Source organism: Anabrus simplex, chromosome 1, assembly GCF_040414725.1.
Source record: "Anabrus simplex isolate iqAnaSimp1 chromosome 1, ASM4041472v1, whole genome shotgun sequence".
Lineage (NCBI taxonomy): Eukaryota > Metazoa > Arthropoda > Insecta > Orthoptera > Tettigoniidae > Anabrus > Anabrus simplex.
Genome location: NC_090265.1, coordinates 649963228 through 649985735, shown reverse-complemented (window position 1 = coordinate 649985735; position 22508 = coordinate 649963228). Strand labels below are relative to the sequence as shown.

General features: G+C 39.8%; 1 protein-coding gene across 5 annotated transcripts in view; it reads right to left on the bottom strand.

Annotated features, from left to right (window-relative positions):
- uex (metal transporter uex) overlaps positions 1-22508 on the bottom strand; it is a 485844-nt gene that overhangs the window by 214569 nt on the left and 248767 nt on the right. For all 5 annotated transcript variants that reach the window (XM_067135790.2, XM_067135791.2, XM_067135793.2 and 2 more), the window contains exon 3: positions 14739-15413. In XM_067135790.2, coding sequence (XP_066991891.2) covers positions 14739-15413 — 675 coding nt within the window. The remainder of the gene's footprint in view (positions 1-14738; positions 15414-22508) is intronic.

The following is a 22508-nucleotide window of genomic DNA, read 5'->3' as shown; positions in this document are numbered from 1 at the left end:
TAAAGTCGCCGGTATCTTCACAACTGACAGCACTTTAGTGCTGATCTGCAGCCTGTCGAAACACGAAGTATAACATTTAAAACACTGACATACATGTAATAGAACACATCTTTCGCTCTACTAGAACGTCCTCACATTCTATCAAATCAAATGGGTATATACATAGGCGGACGTAAGTGTTCACACAGAGGCCCATTGACCCATTAGTCAGAGTAAGAGAGGCACGGCAGCAAACTGCGTACGTTGTTCGATCCATCGTGAATTGAAACTATGCATACATACGCTAAAATACATACAGTAAGATCTTGATCATACATGAAGAGATGAGGAAAATAAGGCCGGGCAGTGGTGGTATGCCTGGATAGAAGTCTACACACACACCTATGAAAGCTATCCACAAAACAGAGTAGTACACATCAGTTCTGACTTGAACATTGAGGAGTGAACACATTTACGAACCTTGTTTAGATTAGAAGTGGATATAGTGATTCAAGACGGAATGAGGAAAGTTAGGAAGGAAAGTACAACTAAAGACATTAAAATAATAGTAACTCTGCATGAAGAAGGCAAATCACACGCCGAAATTGTACAAATTATTTAAACGAGGCAGATATACAGTGTCCAGTATCATTAAGAAGTACAAAACTTTAAAAACATTGATAAATCAAGAAGTGGACGTCCCCGTAAGCTCACTCTGAGAGAAGAGAATGTGGTAATTAGGACAGTGCAAAAGACTCTGAAAATATCATCTTCCGAAATTGCAGCAGAATTTCAGGAGTACCATGGTAAACAAACACATCCTAAGACCATTCGTAGAAACTTTTCATAGAGCTGGATATCTTGCCCGAAGTCCCAGGAGGAAGCCATTTAGCAGTCCAGTAAACAAAAAGAAGAGATTGGCATTTGCTCGACAGTATATAGTGAAGGATGACACTTCTGGAAAAACTGGGGTTTTTTTTCAGATGAAAAAATTTAACATTTTACGCCATGATGGAGGAATGTCAGTGTAAAGGGAAATGAATACAGAGTTTGAAACAGCCAACCTCCGGGCTACAGTTAAACACGGTGTTGGGGGGTGCAAGGCGGCTTCAGGTGTTGGGAACTAGTGTTTATAGATGGAACAATGGACCAGTACGTTTATTTGGATATTTTGGAAAAATAATTTACGACATAGTACCCCAAAACTGGGTCTACATATCTTTATTTTATTTTTTAGAAAAACAGTTAGTGTATTCTGTAACTGAATACACAGTTGTAAACGAAATATATTTCTCTTAAATATCTATTTAAAAAAGCAATTACTATTGCCAATTTGTGAATATGTCAAATGCCTCTACTGCTGTGTGAACACTTATGTCCATCAAGTAACCTTGTCAGTGATTGTGAACGGGTGGTGTTACGAACAAGTGTGATAAATTATATGACTGTTGAAGTTCATTATTGACATTTTAACAGATTTAGGGAAGTTTTCTGTACTTTGCTCCGGTTTTCAAGATCCAAGATATATACAGGTGACCCAAACGTTCGTTAACATTTGACGAAGCAATACTTCACAGAATATTGGAGGCAGAGAGGTAATAATTGAGACACGATTGGCATAATATGCAGTTTTATTGACATCAAAATAAAGTAAATTAAACTCCACTAACAGTGCTTTTCTGGTAACGTCAACATGCCGCGATTGCAGGCGCATCTGACGCCCTCTCTTACGACAGGTCCTTTTATACCGTACACGGGTCTTATGAGGCACCACTGATGTGTTGCTGTCCAGCGCCATCTGATGGTCATTTTGCGTATTTTATTTTGGCGTCAATAAACCCCCATGTCATGCCAATCATGTGTGTCAATTATTACCTATCTAGCTCCAATACTCCGTGAAGTATTGTCTCGTCAAAAGTTAACGAACTTTTGGGTCACCCTGTAGATTGCAGGCTTTCAGCAAAGTCGGCCATTACAACCAAGTTATCAGCATAGGCCAAACTACCAACTACATTTCCACCCAACTGAAATGCCCCCCCCCCCCCCAGTTTATAAAATAAGAGACAATAATACCAGTAAAAATGAATGACTTTCGTTTCTGAAACTAGTCATCACACGTAAAAGCGTGAACTTAAAACTGCTGTAGAGGCTATCCTTATCAGCTCAGTGAAGGACAGAACCGCCGTCCTTCGCATAGTCACGTTCGGTTGAGAGCTATGTGTGAATGTACTGTGTACGGTATTATTACCCCGTGCTACGGAAGACAGGGTACCTACACAGATGCCAGTTCGATCTAGCCGTGTGATGGTGAAACATTTTCCTGAAGACTGCCAGAATCTAATTTTATCCCCAACCCAGTTTGTTCCCTTATCGAGAAGAGCGAGGACTAGCGTCGCTTATTAAAGTCGGATACTACTGCATGAATTTGCTTGCTAACACAATCAACGACAAGCAGATAAAAGTAAACAAATGACTTTAAAATGTAAGTAAACGTAGGACTTCATAATATATTATGCCAGAATTCAGCCCATCATAAAAAACATATACCGTGCGGTTAGGGTCGCGTAGCTGTGAGCTTGCATTCAGGAGAGGGTGGCTTTGAATCCCACCGTCGGCAGCCCTGAAGACAGTTTACCATGTTCACATCAGGCAAATGCTAGGGTTGTACATTAAGGCCACGGCCACTTCCTTCACAATCATAACCTTTTCCTATCTTTGCGTTGCCTAAAACCTTCGATGTGTTACTGCACCGTTAAACCACTAGCAAAAAAATTAACAAAATCTATTCGAAATCCTGTGGCAGCGAAAAAAATGTGTCCGGGCCTAACACAAAATCATTAGCGGTGCCATCGCCGTTACCTTGAGTGACGAGCGATGAAAGTGAGTGTGTCATACACAGCTAGGGAAAGGATTTTAAGGTGGAAAGTGTGGCCAGTAAAGGGGAAAAAATTCTCAAAATACATACAGAAAGGTGCCAAAAAAGGTGTTTATGAAATCACGTTATTAAAGTTTAAACCAGTTACATGAACTTTCCTTATCCCATTTACTGGGTTAAATAATTACTAAACATGTTATATTGGATTACACACAACATTTCAATGTTTTCGACAGTAAATCGCCGGCGCTTTGAGCTCGGTAGATTCTTATGTACTGAGAGAAACTCCACTCGACAACTACAGAAACCAATGAAGCCTATCTTTTCAGCACTCGTAAAGGGAATTCAGGCAAAATTGCAAAGGTTTCCACATCTGGATTATTCTTCAAGTTTAATTCGAATATGTCTTTAGCAAATCTTCAAAGTTCTCCGTAACACTCAACTCTAAATCCCAATCAAGCAAATACTTGTAGCTATGCGCTGCAAAAACGTTCCAACTCTAGATCTTTCTTGTTGAGTAATTGTTGGGCCTGTCTGATGACTTCTGTGTAAGTTGAGTCTAGGGCACATATGAAGCATTTGATTTTATCAAAATTTTCGCCCAAGAAAATCTATTGAAGCAGAGAAAAAAGATCCTGTCTAATCTTACAAAAACGCAGATAAAAGTGCTAAAGCATGAAATAGAATAGCGACATGTAGTAATCCCCTCAAAAAAATACAAAAAGTGCAACAAATTGTGTTTATTTCGCTTCATTTCATGTCTAAAAATACATATAATAACCTATCTGTATGAAAATAGCTATATTTTTGGAAAGATGCTGGACCTTAAAATCCTTTCATTAGTAACAGCAATGCCTACACAGGAAGCCACCGTAAAACACATACATTTATGGTAATGTCAATGAGTCACCTAGTTTCAAATCGGCCATCTCCAAGCGGACAAAAGCCTCCGTGGCTCAGGCAGCAGCGCGCCGGCCTCTCACCGCTGGGTTCCGTGGTTCAAATCCCGGTCACTCCATGTGAGATTTGTGCTGGACAAAGCGGAGGCCGGACAGGTTTTTCTCCGGGTACTCCGGTTTTCCCTGTCATATTTCATTCCAGCAACACTCTCCAATATCATTTCATTTCATCTGTCAGTCATTAATCATTGCACTAAAGGAGTGCGACAGACTTCGGCAGCCGACACATTTCCTATCCTCGCCGCTAGATGACCCGGTCGAAAGACTGGAAACAGGCTGTGGATTTTCATTTTCATTTCCAAGCGGACAAATTTTTTTCGGGAGAAGAGAAAACAAAACAAAACGTTTTTCGCCAAAACTCATTCATTTATCATGAGTTTATCTAGTTAAACTTCTAAAATTTGATGAACAGCTTTTCATTTTTTTTCAATTTGTTTTATGTCGCACCGACACAGATAGGTCTTATGGCGACGATGGGAGAGGGAAGGCCTAGGAGTGCGAAGGAAGCGACCGTGGCCTTAATTCCTGGTGTGAAAATGGGAAACCACGAAAGACCCTTTTCAGGGCTCCCGACAGCCGGGCTCGAACTTACTGTCTCCCGAATGCAAGCTCACAGCTGCGAACAGGTTTTAAGCGTTTTATCAATGTAATTATTTGAAATATTGATATTTTCATTTTGGAAAAGGCCATATTCTGAAGAAACAGGTGGAGATACCGGTACCTCAATAACTAGGCAAGGATAGCCGGGTTAATCCTCAAAATCCAACTAGCTCAATGACTTGTTTAGTTCCATGCTTCTTGCTTTGAACGTAACCATCGTCACCTCGCTCTCCCTCTCTTACCCTCTTATGCCCAAATACTTTAATTCTCCTGTCTAACCTATGCTATCCATTCGCCTCACATGGCCCAGATGCCTGGCTCTAACCACTGAGTTCGTTCTGAACTAAGGCCGTAGCTCCTCACTGCAAATGCCCTCCAGCTATTAAATAGGTATTTAAGGTATAATGGAGGAAAGTCGGAGTACGAGTCGCACCGAGAGAGACCAGGGATAACAACCAGAATATCCTAACAGTTATTTACAAGGGCCGAAAGTATTAGTTGAGATGTTTACGGCCGAGCCTAACGGAATTTCGAAACGAATACGTGAAATACCTTCGCCCTTGTAACGTACAATAATTTATTTTATACTGAGTATGATCAATTTCTTAATTTTGTATTTAAATAATGTTTTTTCACAAGTTGCTTTACGTCGCACCGACACAGATAGGTCTTATGGCGACGATGGGACAGGCAAGAGCTAGGAGAGGGAAGGGAGCGGCCGTGGCCTTAATTAAGGTACAGCCCCAGCATTCGCCTGGTGTGAAAATGGGAAACCACAAAAAACCATCTTCAGGGCTCGAACACACTATCTCCCGAATACTGGATATTGGCCACACTTAAGCGAATGCAGCTATCGAGCTCGGTTTAAATAATGTTAAAATGAACTTATTACGCTCAGGACTCGCCATTTAAACAGTCAACACCACCCACGAAAAAATCTACATATAATAATAATAATAATAATAATAATAATAATAATAATAATAATAATAATAATAATAATAATAATAATAATAATAACAATAATAATAATAATAATAATACGTCCCGATTTTCTTATGGTTTTCGGAGACACCGAAGTGCTGGAATTTTGTCCCGCAGGAGTTATTTTATGTGGCAGTAAATCTATCGACACGAGACTGACATTATTTTAGCACCTTCAAATACCACCGTACTAAGACAGGATCAAACCTGCCAAGGTGAGCTCAGAAGGCCAGTCTGAAGTATTCAGCCCCGTGATAGTATTAAAGAATCACTTGATAGTTGTACGTGAATCGCCCACATAAAGCAGTGTAGTCATCTGGAAAGCAATTAACTGTTTTGTATGCATTAAAAAGGTTTCTGATGATATGTTTTTATATTGGTAAAAGTTGATTGCCGTAAATAACTCCAAGTTCCATTTTCCACATTATCTTGAAGAACGTATACATATGAAATACGACATGCTATGGACATAAATCTACTTTTCACACCTGCTACAGGATTTAGCATAGATTTCCTAATGCTTAGCTGTGCTACTGACTTAGTAATCATCATAATGTTCCATGACCTATCGTCTTTAACCTCAACAGTTTCGTCATTCGCAAATGAGTCAGCGTTGTTATCAAGGGCGGAAAAAGCCGTTAATATCTTGCACACATGTCTTAAAAAACTTCATCAGTCTTGTACCGGTTCACAAATTAATTCTTCTCGGCTACATCCAAACATTCGGGTTCCTTACGAGTGTGTGCCCACGATTGCCAACGTTAGTGGTTTCCCACTAAATCTGGAAGTTTTCGATAGCCCACAGTGTGAAAAATAACGTTTCAGTGGAATGTGAGTTTGTCAGTTTGTTCGGTGATTTTTAACACTCAAAGAGTCGCGTGGGGTGTTGGCAACAGCCCACGTTCATTTTTTAGGCTAAATCTTGTGATCGAGTTCATTTAGCTTGCTGTAATCTCTTAGTGACCTTGACCATAGAGTGTTGAGCGAGTGCTTATAATTAGAATTGCTGTGAAAGGCGTTAGCGCTCTTTCTTCACACGTGGGGTGTCGTCATACCCCCGCAACATTTCCAGCTCCGTACTCAGTTCTCGCTTGAGTGGTGAAAGTCTCATTTTCTGTGAAAATGTGTTGCTATGAACGACAGGAGGCTAGAATACGCGAACTTTTAGAAGAAGATGAAAGTAGTGAAGAAAATTCCGATTAGTCAGATCCAAAAGACAGCGAACTTATCCAAGAGTGATACAGAGGCTGATAGTGACGGACAGAGTGATAATGTTTCAGTTCACCATGAAGGAGGAAATCGGTACTTGTTTAAAGATAAACAGACTAAGTGGAAGACAGATACCCTCCAAGGAACGTTAGGACGCGTCAACAAAACATAGTACTACATCTCCCTGGTGTCAAGGTCGGTGCTAAAAGTGCTAAGTCAGTGCTTGGGTGCTTTTCGCTATTCGTGAATGATGTAATGATCAGATCTATTACTAACTGTACAAACATTTACATAGATACTATTGCCGGAAATTATACGAAAGATCGCAATGCTAAGCACACCGATGAATCAGAAATAAAGTGTGTGATTGGTATTCTGATATTAGCAGGTGTTTGTCGCTCTGGACATCAAGTAAGACGACAAACGTCCGAGAACGAGCTCCGAAACAGTCACGGTGCACAGTATGGCCTAGAAACAAAGTTGTAAAGACTAACTCGTACTGTAATCGCTGTTGTAGAGTGATGTGTGTGACACGAATGAGGAATGTGTGTGGAAAATTTTACCAAGATTCAGGTGAACCACAAAGTGATACAGACTAAGTTTCTGACCTTGTGTTATGTTGAATGTTTTCTTACATGTCTTTACTTCAATCTGATAACAGAAACAATGAGTGTAATTCAAAAATATTCTTGTATTCATTTGTTTTGTACTGAAATGCAGAAATTGAGTAATAATTTCAATATTTTTGTATGCTTGGATTTTTATAGGAGAATATTTCGCATTTTATGATGTTCATATGCTAGTCTCGTTTGTAAATCTATATTACACATAATCAAATACATTTTTGGAAAAAAGTCTTTATGTAGGTTGTACTGTGAAATGATAATTGGGGGTGTTGTCAACACCCCGCGCGACTACTAACGTTTCAAATGAGTGCGCGACTCCGTGAGGGTTAACTTCTTGACAATAAGTTTAACGATGTCTCAAATACGAATAAAGCTACATGTACATCGGCTGTTCATCCTCATAGTGATGGTGATGAGGATGACGAAATACCTTTATTATATTAAAGGTTTTCTGGGCATGCTGCATGCTCTTGTTGAGAAAATAACTCGGCAATTCAGGTAATGCGTGGAGCTAAGTTAAAATATGTTCCGATATAATGAGGAGAGAAGAACACCAACATCGTTTACAAAAGGCCGAAGTTAAAATTATACTGCGACATATACACTATGTACAGGTACACACTTTTGGCCCCAACATGGGGAATCACAACGAAATGTCCAACGGGCGACTGTTCTTGATTTCTTCACTAGTTCAACACACCTATTGATTTTGGAGCGTAATTTCTAAGTATGTTCAGGAGTGCCAAACCATTTATCACAGTATTTCCAGTGGAATTACGGAAACATGTTCTCAGACGGCGTAACGTTGAAAAAACCGTTCGTTTGTAAATTTCGACACAGGTAGCAGGGCTAAAATTTCTAGCAATGAAAATATAGCTGAGAAAATGTTGCGATTGAACATAGCTAACGTATCTACACCAGCTTTTGGTTGGTCTACTTTATGACGACTTAGTTGCGTACAATTTTTCAGAATTTTCGCGAGTCGATACGCAACTTCCTGCAAAGAAATGTAGAACTTTGTGATACCTAACGTATATCGATTGATGCCAAGCGACAGAATAAAGCTTAATAATAATAATAATAATAATAATAATAATAATATTGGTGACATTACCAGACAGTGATCCGCCCGGGGGCTTTATATGCAGCTGAAAGTTTGAACCTGATAAAAAAAGGATTGGTCAAGAAGTTGGAACTAGTGGAGAGAAAGATTCGGAGGAAGATACTGGGACCCCAAAGAACAGAAGATGGGTCATACAGAGAGAAAGGAAACCAAGAATTATATCTCAAGATGGAAAAGATCTCAGGTACCATGCGGAAGAGGAGAGCCATGACGACTTAGTTGCGTACAATTTTTCAGAATTTTCGCGAGTCGATACGCAACTTCCTGCAAAGAAATGTAGAACTTTGTGATACCTAACGTATATCGATTGATGCCAAGCGACAGAATAAAGCTTAATAATAATAATAATAATAATAATAATAATAATAATAATAATATTGGTGACATTACCAGACAGTGATCCGCCCGGAGGCTTTATATGCAGCTGAAAGTTTGAACCTGATAAAAAAAGGATTGGTCAAGAAGTTGGAACTAGTGGAGAGAAAGATTCGGAGGAAGATACTGGGACCCCAAAGAACAGAAGATGGGTCATACAGAGAGAAAGGAAACCAAGAATTATATCTCAAGATGGAAAAGATCTCAGGTACCATCCGGAAGAGGAGAGCCATGTTATTCGGACATATCTACAGAATGAACCCGGGAAGACTGACCAATCAGATAAGATTTTTTGAGATCAGGAAAACTGCGGTGCTCTGGTATCGTGAGGTGAAGAAGGACCTGAAAGAAATGGGAACACATGGAACGGAAATCAGCAACAGCGATGCTTACAAGTCGAGGATCAAGGCCACAAAGGGATTTCTAGAAAAAGTTAGATCCTGAACCCAAGCGCCATGGGCAGAAGAAAGAAGGAGATTGCAGAATTAAAGAATGAAGGAGAACTGGACGAGGATTAAAACCCACAAACAGATGAAGCTGAATTCGAATTAACGTGGTGCAAAGTCTGTCAAATCGAAAGAAGAATAAGAATACGAAGAACTAGTGAAGACGAATGTTCCACAAAGAAACCAAAACACAAACTGATGGATCAGTACCCAGTCACACATGCCAATAAACTTTATTTCAGAAAACGGAGCAGCATTCTGGCTCGGGAATGGGAGTAGGATGGGGTAGGTTTGTTAATGTTAAGGTATGTCTCAAAGTGTAAAATCCACGATGCACGACATTTTCACATCTGCTGGACAGCTGAGCTGTTTTGCTGCTCTTACTGTCTTACTAATATTAACAATATGTTCTACAATCGGTTGTAGGCCAATTTCATAATGGAGAAGACTGCCAACAAATGCTTTTTATATTTTTATTTCATTTTAGAGCAAGCTTTAATATTTCCCATATTCGAACGTGTGATAGTACATATATCACACCCCCGAATTATATGTAGAAGTTAAGAGATATTATTGTCAGTATTCGATTTATTATTATTTCATTTATATATTTTGCCATTTATATTGGTAAGCTGGAAGATATCCACATATATAGGTATGAGTAATTTGTTTTGCACGAGTGGGAAAACATTGCTTTAATAACTCTGGTAATTTGAATGAGTCATATGGCTACTCCAGTGGTTGTTGTGATGTACTTGTGTCGGGAAATTCATGAGTCATGTATATATCCCAGCCTGATGAGATGAGCTTGTTGTTGTACCAGGGAAATTCGATGATTCATGGAATATACCCCAGAGTTTGTTATTGTCTTGGGAGGAAGAAGTAGTTCAGGGCTTGGTCTTGACTAGAGATCACTCATGATAGGCTGGCAAGCACCAATCCAGACGTATCATCTGAGAGGAGGGGGATGTTGATGTCTATAAAGGTTGATCATACGGCGGCAACCTGGGACATTGTAAGGGTGATTGTAGAGGTGATTGTAAAGGAACGAGAAAGAAGATAACTACAACCAGTAACACTGTATGAAGGAACGACAACTGACACACTGTACGGGAAGGAAGTGGTGCTGATACACGGTACTGGAGTGACACGGCTGCAATGGACTGGACTTTAAACGTTCGTGGAGCGTAGTCTTGTTATGTTCGTGGAAAGTGGATGATTGTGGAGAGTGCTTGCGCATTAAGTATGGTAGCACTTGTGGCGGCCTAGCATTATATGTTGGTGAAAGCTATCTCAGACTTTCCATAAATTTATGTTGAGGATCGACAGACGTGTGTATATATCTTTACAACAAGTGTTAAAAGATCTCCACGCCCTGAACGCGTTAGATGTCAAAATGGTATTTAGCACTTAAAACACAATGCTATTTATTAGGACAATCTGCCTGCGGTTTCTACTGAAGCGATTAACGTAATTCTTTCTTTTTAACTGCAGATTTTTGCATATAGATATATGCATTATCACAACTCATTTTGACTGATTAATTTTATGTTCGATAAATTGTCGTTTTAATATTATCATTGATCACATCGTACATGTTTACTTCGAGGACAAGCAAAGAGGTTGCGCTCATTCGTTAAGTGTTTAATTCAAAACGTTATTAAATTTCGCTTTGGAAAAATCAAATGATCATAAATATGTCTTTCAATAAAATGTATGACGCGATGTTACCTTGCAACCGTGGTTGCTGTGATGTGAAGTATTGAAGGATGGCCATGACATGTGTGCAGATCCCGTTGTACAGATCCATGGCCTGAGCAGTACTGTTGCAAGGTAACATCGCGTCACACTGTGTTGTTTTTTACATGACTTTATTTCGTTACCCAAATTTTCGGATGACCCCAAGCTCAAATACATATTTGTGTCCAAACAGGATCACTTGATATAATAAGGTCGTCTCACCACGCCATGTTCGCATCCAACAATCTGTGCAGATATATAGCAGAAGCATCACGTTTTATGAAATTATCGGGGAGAAATTTCGCAAAATGCTTAGCTTTTTAGATACCCATTGCTTAAGGCATTCCAGGAATGGATTCAGATTATTTGCATTTCTAAAAGGTGCAGAATTGAGGAAAAAGTGACTATAAAACTGTTTCAGAGACGGTTGGAAATCTATAAATTATTAAAGGCTATGCGAAATAAGTGAAATAATTTGGAAATATACAAGCTTGATATTTAGATACTACCAACAACATTTATAATACTCAAAGGCCTGACATAATAACTGAGGCCCAATGTTCCACCTACGAATTAAATCGATATAATAATTGCACAACAAATATGAATATATTTTTTTTAAATAATTCGTATACCTATACTAAAAATAACGTTTAATTCTATGTTTCTGGTGTAATACATCGTTTTGTTTCCAGGCTGTAGCCTATATAAGAGAAATTCCAGAGTTCAAAACAAACACACACACACACACACACCACCCTGCATCTGACCATCCTTAAAAAAAAACTGAAATCTAAAACGATACCGGTACACTGAGTGTTTGTGAGATAAGTATTTTTTTCTGTTGGTTATTGGTAGAGCGCTGAATATATACGTCAAAATAATGTCCTATTTCAAAAAAAAGTTGAAGCTGAAATGTGATGTTTGTAGCTCAGGTAGTATTTAATGATGAACAGCTAAGAGCTTTGTTAACATAAATTACAATATTTCCCAGTGTGAAGGCGTTCGCTTCTTGTACGTAGAACGTTTTCACACAACTTACTACCCGAAGCAACCAGTGCAGCGATGTATTTGGAATTGTTTCTTGCACATTACGCACTCAGAATACGTCCTCAAGCTGCAGTGAAGTGATGTGTACATTTGAAGTGCACTCAACCACATCTTACAAATTACGCATGCAGAATACGTCCTGAAGCAGCAGTGTAGCAATGGGTACAGCTGCAGTGCAGTGATGCATTTAGAATCTTGCACATCACGCATATACTGCCTGAAGTATGGTACGACGGGTGGTATAAGCCGAGGGGCAAAGGAAGCTTCTACCCACCTCACAAACATTGCACTTTACTTCATGTTAATCCCAAAGACAAATCATTCGCTAAACTTAAAAATAAAATTTAAAAAAATATTTTACGAACTGTGGACATTCACTCCTACCTTGCGTAAGGATACTTGTACCTATCTTCCAAACACCCTGTATAGTTATCTCACTTTCTCAGATTCAAAATTATTCGATTACAAAAAAAAAAAAAACGCACTAAATTAAACTTTGACCTTGTGCTTTGTTAATGGTCATTGCAAAAGCAAGGCGTATCGGAAACTGTCTCTTTTTAAACTTGAAAGGCAGGTTACAGTCAGCAGACACCAAATCGATCCTAGGTAGATAAATTACCTGATTCTTGGAAGTACATGTAATGACTTCTAATTTTATATTTATGTCATACACTTTTCTATTACACGCACTCCCGTGTGTTAAACCAAAGGCCACGTGCACATTTTCATAAGCATTACAATTGCACAAACTTTCAATTTTAATACATGCGGAGGCATTCCAGACGACATACTGGATTGTAGGAATTCTATGGGTATGCTGTTTACGAAATCTGTGTCATCATCATCATCATCATCTGACAACACGAAGTGTCGACACTCTTGCATTCCTTAAAGCTTCCTATGATTACGTGAAAGAACGTCTTCATTATTTATGCTGTTACAATCATCACTGAAGGGACTTAAAACTGCTCTGCTATAGTAAGTTGAAGAATTAAAGTCCATAAAAATGCCGCAAACGTGACTTACCAACGAATCGTTGCTTATGAAGCCATTGGGACTCTTATTATGTAATTTCGCATTTCACTTTTAATTTCATTATTTCCTGACTGTAGTAGCCATGGCGCGAATTCTTTACCGGAAAGTCTTTGCACGCATGTTTGTTTTCAAGTGCAGTACTTTAATTTTTGGCCATACGTGAACATTCTGGATACATGCCTCAATTATCTGACCTTTTCCACCTTTATATACCACGGGAAGAACTTGGCGAAAATCTCCCCCAAATATGACAATTTTGACACCCATTTGTTTTCACACCTCATAATGCCCTTTGGTAGGCAATCAATGCAATATACTGCTAATGCAGGAATCATCGAATCTTCATCAATAATTACGACCGATTTTCGCAGAACGTCTGCTTCTGTTTCCGAGCTGTTCTATTTACTATAATTATGAAAGTGAAAATCTGTTACTGGAACGTGCAAACCAAACTTATTGCGAATTGACTTACAATAACAAGATCTGAACAGACAACGTTCACAGAGCCCTCTATCGGGATGGCATACAAAGATCAACGGAGACAACTTTCATAGAGCCATCTACCGGCGAATACAGTTAAATGCAACCACCTAAGCATCGCATTACTCGAATGAATTACTTATTTTACCCAAATAAAAAATTCCACGTAATAAATAATATTTTTATAATAATCCTGAGATTGAGACCTTTCTTTTGATGTATGTGTGTTAGTATTGCAGTTTTCTCACTATACTGTGTTAGACGTTAAAACATGCATTGATTACTTCCCACCAGTTTACTCTAGATGACCGGGCGAGTTGGCCATGCGGTTAGAGGCGCGCGGCTGTGAGCTTGCATCCGGTGGATGGTGGGTTCGAATCCCACTGTCGGCAGCCCTGAAGATGGTTTTCCGTGGTTTCCCATTTTCACACCACGCAAATGCTAGGGCTTTACCTTAATTAAGGCCACGGCCGCTTCCTTCAAACTCCTAGGCCTTTTCTATCCCATCGTCGCCATAAGACCTATCTGTGTCGGTGCGACGTTAAGTTCCTAGCAAAAAAAATGACTCTGGATGAACTTATGAATTATAAATTACAATGTTGGCAGCTATTCCCATTTTAAGAAGTGGATGGTGGCTTAACGTCGTACTAACTAAGAGAGGTTTTCGGCGACGACAGTACCAGAAAGGTCTAGGACTGTGTAGGAAGCAGCCCCAGTATTTACCTGGTGTGAAAATAGGAAACCAAAGAAAACCATATTCAGGGATTTGAACCCATCATATATCGAATTCAAGCTTATAGCTATGTGGACCGTACCACACAGCCAACTCGCTCGGTATAACTAATTTTTCTGATACCCCTTATCACGACATTTTTCGTGCACTCTGAACAGTGGGAAGATACAGGAGTAGGCTCAAATCGTGGCTAGTTCAATAAAAGTCTCGCCTGCCATGTAAAGATAAAAAACACTTTTCGCTTTGCGAAAATCAAATGATCATAAAAACATGTCTGCCGGTCATGGACATCATCAACGGCTGCTAATTTCAGATGGCAACTAACCGTAAGACATAGCCTGCACGGTTGCTAGGTAACACTGTCTGACCAAACCTTACATCAAAGCCTGCACGGTTGCTATGGTTACACTTCCGTCACACATTTTGTCGCGTCACATTATGTTACACAAATATTTTCGGATGACTCCCAGCCATACGAATATTTATATTTAAAAAAAAAAAAAACATGAACATGCTGTACTCACCTTGACGAGTTCTTTGAGGCGTTCACGATTGTAGACGTTGCCCAATTCAACTCCCAGGAGCCTATCGAGGAGCTTGCTGATAGGATACGCCAGTGGGAAAGTGATGAGCATCACCAGCTTGGTGATACAAATGGTCCTGGCGCCCACAGCCAGACCGTGGCGGGAGCAGATTGCTTGAGGTGTAATTTCTCCGAATATAACGATAGCCATGGTGGATCCAATGACAGCTACGAGGCCAGAAGTGAGATCGTCCATGAGTATAGTGAGGGAAGAGTTGACGAGCACGTTGCCCAACAGAATACTACACAGCAAGTAGTTGCCCATCTTTCGCACAGGCATGATCACCTGTGCATACCGCCTCTCTTGTTCAGAGCCTGTGTTGGCCACAATCTTCAAGTCCGTTTGATCCAGGGACATGAGGCCTAGGTTAAGTCCAGAGAAAAGCGCCGAAAACATCAGGCACACTATGATGATGATTATGGACAACCAAATGGGCAACAGCTTCACGTACGAGCGGATACCCAACCACGGCTCACTGCCCTGATGTTCCCACGGAGTCGTTGTGAAGTTGTTATTCTCTCGAACACAGAAATAGTACATAGTGCCAGGTTCACCACCTTTCGGAACTTCGAAGTTCACAAGGGCTGAATACTCCGTCACGCTGTTTGGATCAACCTATAACAAAGGAAATAAAAACAATGTAAAAGGAATTATTAACAGAAAGATGGTAGTATAGCAAACAAGGACTGCAGGGAGAAACCACTAGCTTTTAGGGAAGTTACGCTGTTTGAATTAAATTGTGACAAGAGAAACATTGTGGATTCTACGGGTAAGTCACTGGTTTCTAGGGAACAAATGCTGGTGATTATTGTTTTAAGATTAAGTACAACTGGGCAACCATTCTCTCTTAGCACTTTTCCTTCGAAAAATTAAAGTTTCGGCAAAACAAGGGAAGGACCATGAAGGGCATGAAAATGAAAGAATCCCCAGGCCTCACAAACCCAATACCGTCGGGGTCGGAAAAGAACAAGAGTTGCCGGGCTGAGTGCCTCAGACGGTTAAGGCGCCCGCTTTCCGAGCTCAAGTTGGCAGGTTTAATGTTGGCTCAGTCCGGTGGAATTTGAAGGTGCTCAAATACATCAGCCCTGTGTCGGTAGATCTACCAGCACGTAAGAGAATTCCTGCAAGACTAAATTCCGGCACCTTACGTTTCCGAAAACAGCAAAAGTAGTTAGTGTGATGTGCAACCATTATTATTATTATTATTATTATTATTATTATTATTATTATTATTATTATTATTAATAATAATAATAATAATAATAATAATAATAATGCCGGACGGAGTGGCTCAGAAGCAAGCCTAGCAGTGTAGGGGTAGTCTGCCTGCCTCTGACCTGGAGACCCTGCGTTCGATTCCCGGCCAGATCAGGGATTTTTACTTGATTCTGAGGGCGGGTTAGAGATCCACTCAGCCTACCTGATTACAATTCTGACGGTGAGATAGCGACCCCGGACTAGAAAGCAAAGAATAACGGCCGAGAGAACTCGTCATGCTGACCACACGGCACTTCATACTCTGTAGGCTTCCGTTTTCCTTAACAGGGGAGATATCACAACCAGACAGTTCTTTTAATTTAGTTTTAGTCAATAGAATACCTAGTTAGGATGTTAGTGTAGGCTGTAGTTAAGGTAGCATCTTACATGTGGTGCTGGATATCCGCGCATGTGTGGGATGCTACAGAGTAGATTTAATAGTGTAAATTTAGACATAGGGGGAAGTAGTGGCTTGTTATCTTTATTACCTAACCGATGGTATGCACTATGGTGGAAATAAAGATACGTATGTAGGCTTTCGGGCTGAGTAGCGGTCGCTTGGTAGGCCAAGGTCCTTCAGGGCTGTTGCGCCACGGGGTGAGTGGCTAAGATGGTTGAGGCGCTGGCGTTCTGACCCCAAATTGGCAGGTTCGATCCTGGCTCAGTTCAGTGGCATTTGAAGGTGCTCAAATACGTCAACCTTGTGTCGGTAGATTTAATGGCATGTAAAAGAACTTCCCTGGGACAAAATTCCGGCACCTCGGCGTCTCCGAAAGCCGTCTAGAAAGCAGTTAGTGGAACTTAAAAACAATATTATTATTACTGTATTAAAACAAGAGTTGATCAAGGGAGGCCAGATAGGAAAGATTAAGGTGAGGAGACTGGCACAAGTGGAAGCAATGCCAGACTCAGTTACGGGTCCTGTGATAAACAACCCACGCTCCCAAGTTGAGTCACAGGGTCCCCTTTTAGTCGTCTCTTACGACAGACAGGGGATACGTGGTTGTATAATACAGCCCCACTCACAGGGGAATTCTAGGGAAGTAATATCGTCACCGAGTCGGCAATATCTGCACAGTACAAATGCAGGACATTCTTTCAGAATATGCCAGACATTTTTACACACGACACATTATTCAGGCTATTTATTATAATTCAACTTTGTTCGGCTCGTTGAATGGCCAGCTTAGTGTCCTTCGGGTCACAGGGCTCTAGCTGAGAGGCTGAGTGATTGTTACATACATTACACTAACCACCATAGACACACGCAATAATGAATATATCTCTCCACATAGTGTCGGCGTCAGCAAGGGCATTCGGCCGTAAAACTACGCTCAGTCCGTATTAATGCCGACCCCATACAATTGGGAGAAAAGCCAGGAGAGGGGAAGTTATAATTTTACAATATTTAACTGAGACGAGCAATCCAGAGAATTGTAAAATTGATGATGATATTCTGTTTTACAGGCCAATATTCCCTGAACTTTGTCTTCTTGAATCTTTCCCTAATTTACTTAGGACGGTAACGGATGGCAATTTGGCCCAGTTTATGGCCGGACGCCCTTCTTGACGCCAACCCAATGTGGAGGGATGTATTCACTATCGTGGTTTCTCTGGTGGTTGGTAGTGCACTGTGTCGTATGTATATGAAAAGATACGCATTAAGATGAACACCAACACCCAGTCCCCGAGCCAGATGAATTAACCACAGACCTGACAATCTTTGGAATGGGGAATCAGTAATCAGGGTTACAGCAGAATATAGGGAAGCATCGACACGAACGCCTCCAATTTTCACTTTTAAAATATACCCAACCTAAAAGGAATGTATATATTTAAATGCCTGTTTAGTTATTCTGATGTAAATATAGTAATGTAGCACGCCACCTCTTAACTGGTTCAATTATTCTAGTGTACATATCGTATTGTAGCATCCTTCGCCACTTGTAACTACTTGAATCTTTTCTTGAAACATACAGCACCATCCAATGTCATCTTCAATTTCTCAATGAGGAGTGATGGCAATGTATTTGTACTTAGTGAGGATCTAAACTCAATTTTATTTTTTCTTACAATGCTAAATTTATTTCTGTTTGTGCATTACTATGTGGCACTATTAAAACAACATACGTAACCTTGCTGAGAGTGTTAAAACTTAATTTGACCACTTTCATTCTGCAGTTTACTCCAAGCAACATCAATCCTAGTACAATTTAATATGTCATCAGATAAAATGTCACGCTGGTAAGATGCAAATTCTGATTCAATTTTATCATGTTCTGAATCTGCTACAATTTTGAGAAATCTATTGATCAAATATTGCATATATGAAAAAAGAAGCACTTTGTCCCAGATTTACATTAGCAACCTGTGCATGTTTCACAAATTCATCACCAAGAACAAATTTTGTCACAATGTAATCAGAAGCTGCAATGTACAGCTCTCTAGCAGAGGAATTACTTGCTTATTATTATCACTTAATTATTCTTTCAAGTACCGTAAGTCATACACTTAGCACCAACCATCAACTCCTCATCTTCTTTCTGGTGCTTCCTTTTCTTAAATTTCACCTCAGTAACTGAATCAACTCCTCCATGTACACAAGATGGTTTAATAAAATTTATAAGCAAGTCTCTTAAAAGACCATTAAGTTTACTTCTCAACACCGATATAAGAGGAGCATACTGTTGTAAAGACAAAATATTTATATCATTAAAAATGAGCATTACACTCTGCAGAAAGTAACAGTATAACTTTTTCCTGGGATCAAGAAAGAAAGCCCTCACTGTTTCAAATTGGCCTGTGAACACTTACTGTTTTCTTTCTTTTTCTATTTTTTTTTTTCTTTTTGTGGTCCACTGCAAAACATTAGCATTAGGGCCTCCCACTGATCCACAATCCTAGTGATACATTCAAGGAGAGAATGCCAACGAGTACTTATATATTTCAAAAACCTGTTAGGTTTAGAACCACGTATCTCTTGATATACTTTTGAACATTTATCAAGATAATAGAAGAGTTGGCCCAGGAAATGTCCAATTTTGACTGGCAAATAAGCATTAGATTTTTGAACAGCTAAACGGATCTGATGACATGGACATATATGTACAAAACAGAAGACTGTTTGTCTCTGATGTATTTGACAAAGCGGTTTTTTTTTTTTTTTTTTTTTACATGTTGCTTTACGTCACACCGACTCAAATAGGTCTTATGGCAACGATTGGATAGAAAAAATCTAGGAGTGGGAAGGAAGCGACCGTGACCTTAAAGGTACAGCCCCAGCATTTGCCTGGTGTGAAAATGGGAAACCACGCAAACACATCATTAGGGCTGCCGACAGTGGGGTTAGAACCCACTATCTTCCGCATGCAAGCTCACAGCTTCGCGCCCCTAACCGCACAGCCAACTCGCCCAGTTGACAAAGCTTTTATTACTGCCAATCATTGCGTTTCCATTGTCAGAAGCAACAGCTTGTAATCTCACTAGATAACAATAACAATAATAATAATAATAATAATAATAATAATAATAATAATAATAATAATAATAATAATAATAATAATAAATAACGATTACAATATGATTAAAATAATCAAATATGAATAAAATAATCACCTCACGCTTGGGCGTCAATAGTAATCTAATTAATATACGTATGAACAAATAACTGAAATAAATTAATAAAATAATTAATAGAAATGTCCGTAGTATGGGCGCCAGAGTTCACCAGAATGGATCCTTCGAATTTTAATAAAGCATGATAATTCTCTCTCCCAGGGCGTGTACATAAAGCTGCGTACAGGTACATCTGTTTCAGGCCTTACCTAACCTTCTGAAAACGACTAAATAGGTAGGAACTGTACCTAGGTTCGTCAATAACTCCACTGATTCCAAAATAACTAACTATATTTTAAATCACATCCGTGCCTGAGCACCTCATCAACAAACCAAAACATACATAAAATGAACTCATAAAATACTGCTGGAAGGCTCCATATTTACAACAACAACAACAACAACAAAAACACAGTGGGTCGTCGCCATAAGACCTATCTGTCTCGGTGTGACGTAAAGCCAATAGAAAAAACAAAAACAAAAACAGTGTGAAACCAAAAGCGAGGAACAAGCTACCATTTGCAGTCAGCCCGATGAAAGTTCATTACAAAGCATATAATTATATATGTGGATATATACCCTTCACTGTCTCTGTGTACCAACACAGCTTGCATATTCCCATTATTGGCACTTGTTATACCACACAGATACTGTACCTTTATAATACTGTGTTCACTGACTCTAAATCCTTGGTTTAAAGATACATTCACTCGAGCAACACACGCTTGCTGTTCCAGAATATAAATTATGGTAAGTCTGAGACACAATAGCCCATAGCTTTCACCAACATATAATACCAAGCCGCCACAAGTGATACAATAGCAAGTGCCTAAGCACTCCACAGTTGTAGGTTAGTACCACACTTCACATTCCACAAACATTATAAGATCACGTTCCACCAAAGTTACATCTCCTCTCCCTATCAAAGTTTGAAGTCGCGTCCTCCACTTCACACATGCCTATATAGACCTCAGCTTCCCTCGACTCTTTCATGATACGTCTAGATTGATATTGGTCATCCAATCACGAGTGGAAGATCCTCTTGTCATTCCAAGACCACGCCCCGAACCTCTTCCGGGTCCCAATACAAAAACAACCAGGCCACGTCATCGAACTCTGGGCTGCCCGTATGACTCACCGAAACGTTCCGAGTTGTAAACAGCACTGTTTTCCCATCCGCTTGTAAAAAAACAAATTACTCATAACCTACCACATATGGAGACCTTCCAGCTTATAATATTAATATAAATATACAAATGAAATAATAATAATAATAATAATACGAATAATGATAATATGTATGGTATGATATATGTACTATCACAAGCTATACAATTTCTCCGAGGAATATTTAACATCGGAAACTGATTGTCAACAAGCAAAAAAGTACCTGCACCTGTATTGTCAGCATTCTCTTATAATGAAATGAAATGGCGTATGGCTTTTAGTGCCGGGAGTGTCCGAGGACAAGTTCGGCTCGCCAGATTCACGTCTTTTGATTTCACTCCCGTATGCGACCTGCGTGTCGTGATGAGGATGAAAATGATGAAGAAGACACGTACATCCAGCCCCCGTGCCAGCGAAATTAACCAATTAAGGTTAAAATTCCCGACCCTGCCGGGAATCGAACCCGAGAATCCTGTGACCAAAGGACAGCACGCTAACCATTTAGCCATGGAGCCGGACGATAACAGTAGAGTGCACACCTGACCCGGTTCTGTATTACAAAACGAAACTACCAGAGGATAAAGCATGACATCATTGGCATCATTACAAGTGAATGTTTCGCAAATATCGAACTCTGTATCATGTACTAGTGCAGAAGTTTTCGTTCTGCCACAGCCCTACTTTTGCACAGTTTTTGAATCCGGAAACATTGCTTTGAACAAATTCCTTGCATGGTCAGAAACTGCAATTGGAACATGATGTTCTTCAAGGAACGATGTAAACAGCAACTCTGCATTTGTAACACTATTTTCCCCACTACTGACCAAGAAATCTGTTATTGGTTTATTAGTCTCATTTTTCCCATGTGACGTGTATTTCACAGACTCAATGTGCCTCCTATAATCATCTCTACTCCCGTGGGCCACAGAAAAATCAAAACAACACACGCTACAGAACACGTGGTTAACACTAATTTTCGAGGTTATTAAACATGGGCACATTCTTCTGGATATTTATCGCGATACCTTTGAAGCACAGTATTGTTTTTATGTCCTGTTGTGGGAATCACATGCCCGCTTCATTTCTGCAGAAGTTAAACAGTCCTTAACCACAAACTAATTGGAATAAGAAAGTCAGAACAAGAACCATGCGTGATCACTGACTGAATGAGTATGGCGCAATAATGCGAAACAGCAAAAGGCAAAAACGAAGATGACCAGATCGAGGTATGATGGGAATGCGAACATGCGCTTTACGCACCGTGATGTCACAATGTCACCCGGCGGTTCATTTAGGATTAAACATTTGTAATTTTTCATGCGTAAAGTAAACAATATATTGATTTTCCGTAATAAATATGCCCTTAACCGTAATATTATCATGAAATTCGTACAAATAACGGGAAATCCGCAATGGTTGGCAGGTCTGTAACCATACATAGTAGATATCCCCGGCCCCGCCATAAATCGAATCTGGGGCCCTCTAAACCGAAAGTCAGTACGCCTGACCATTCAGCCAAGGAACCGGACTGCCTGAACTTTCTTGTCTGTAGAAGAACATTTAGGGCGAAAAACACATCAATGTAGTTGTGATACAGCACGAGATCTGCTTTAAAAAAATGTTTTTCGCTACCGGATGTCTTCCAAGTTCACTAGCAGCGTTAAAGTCAAC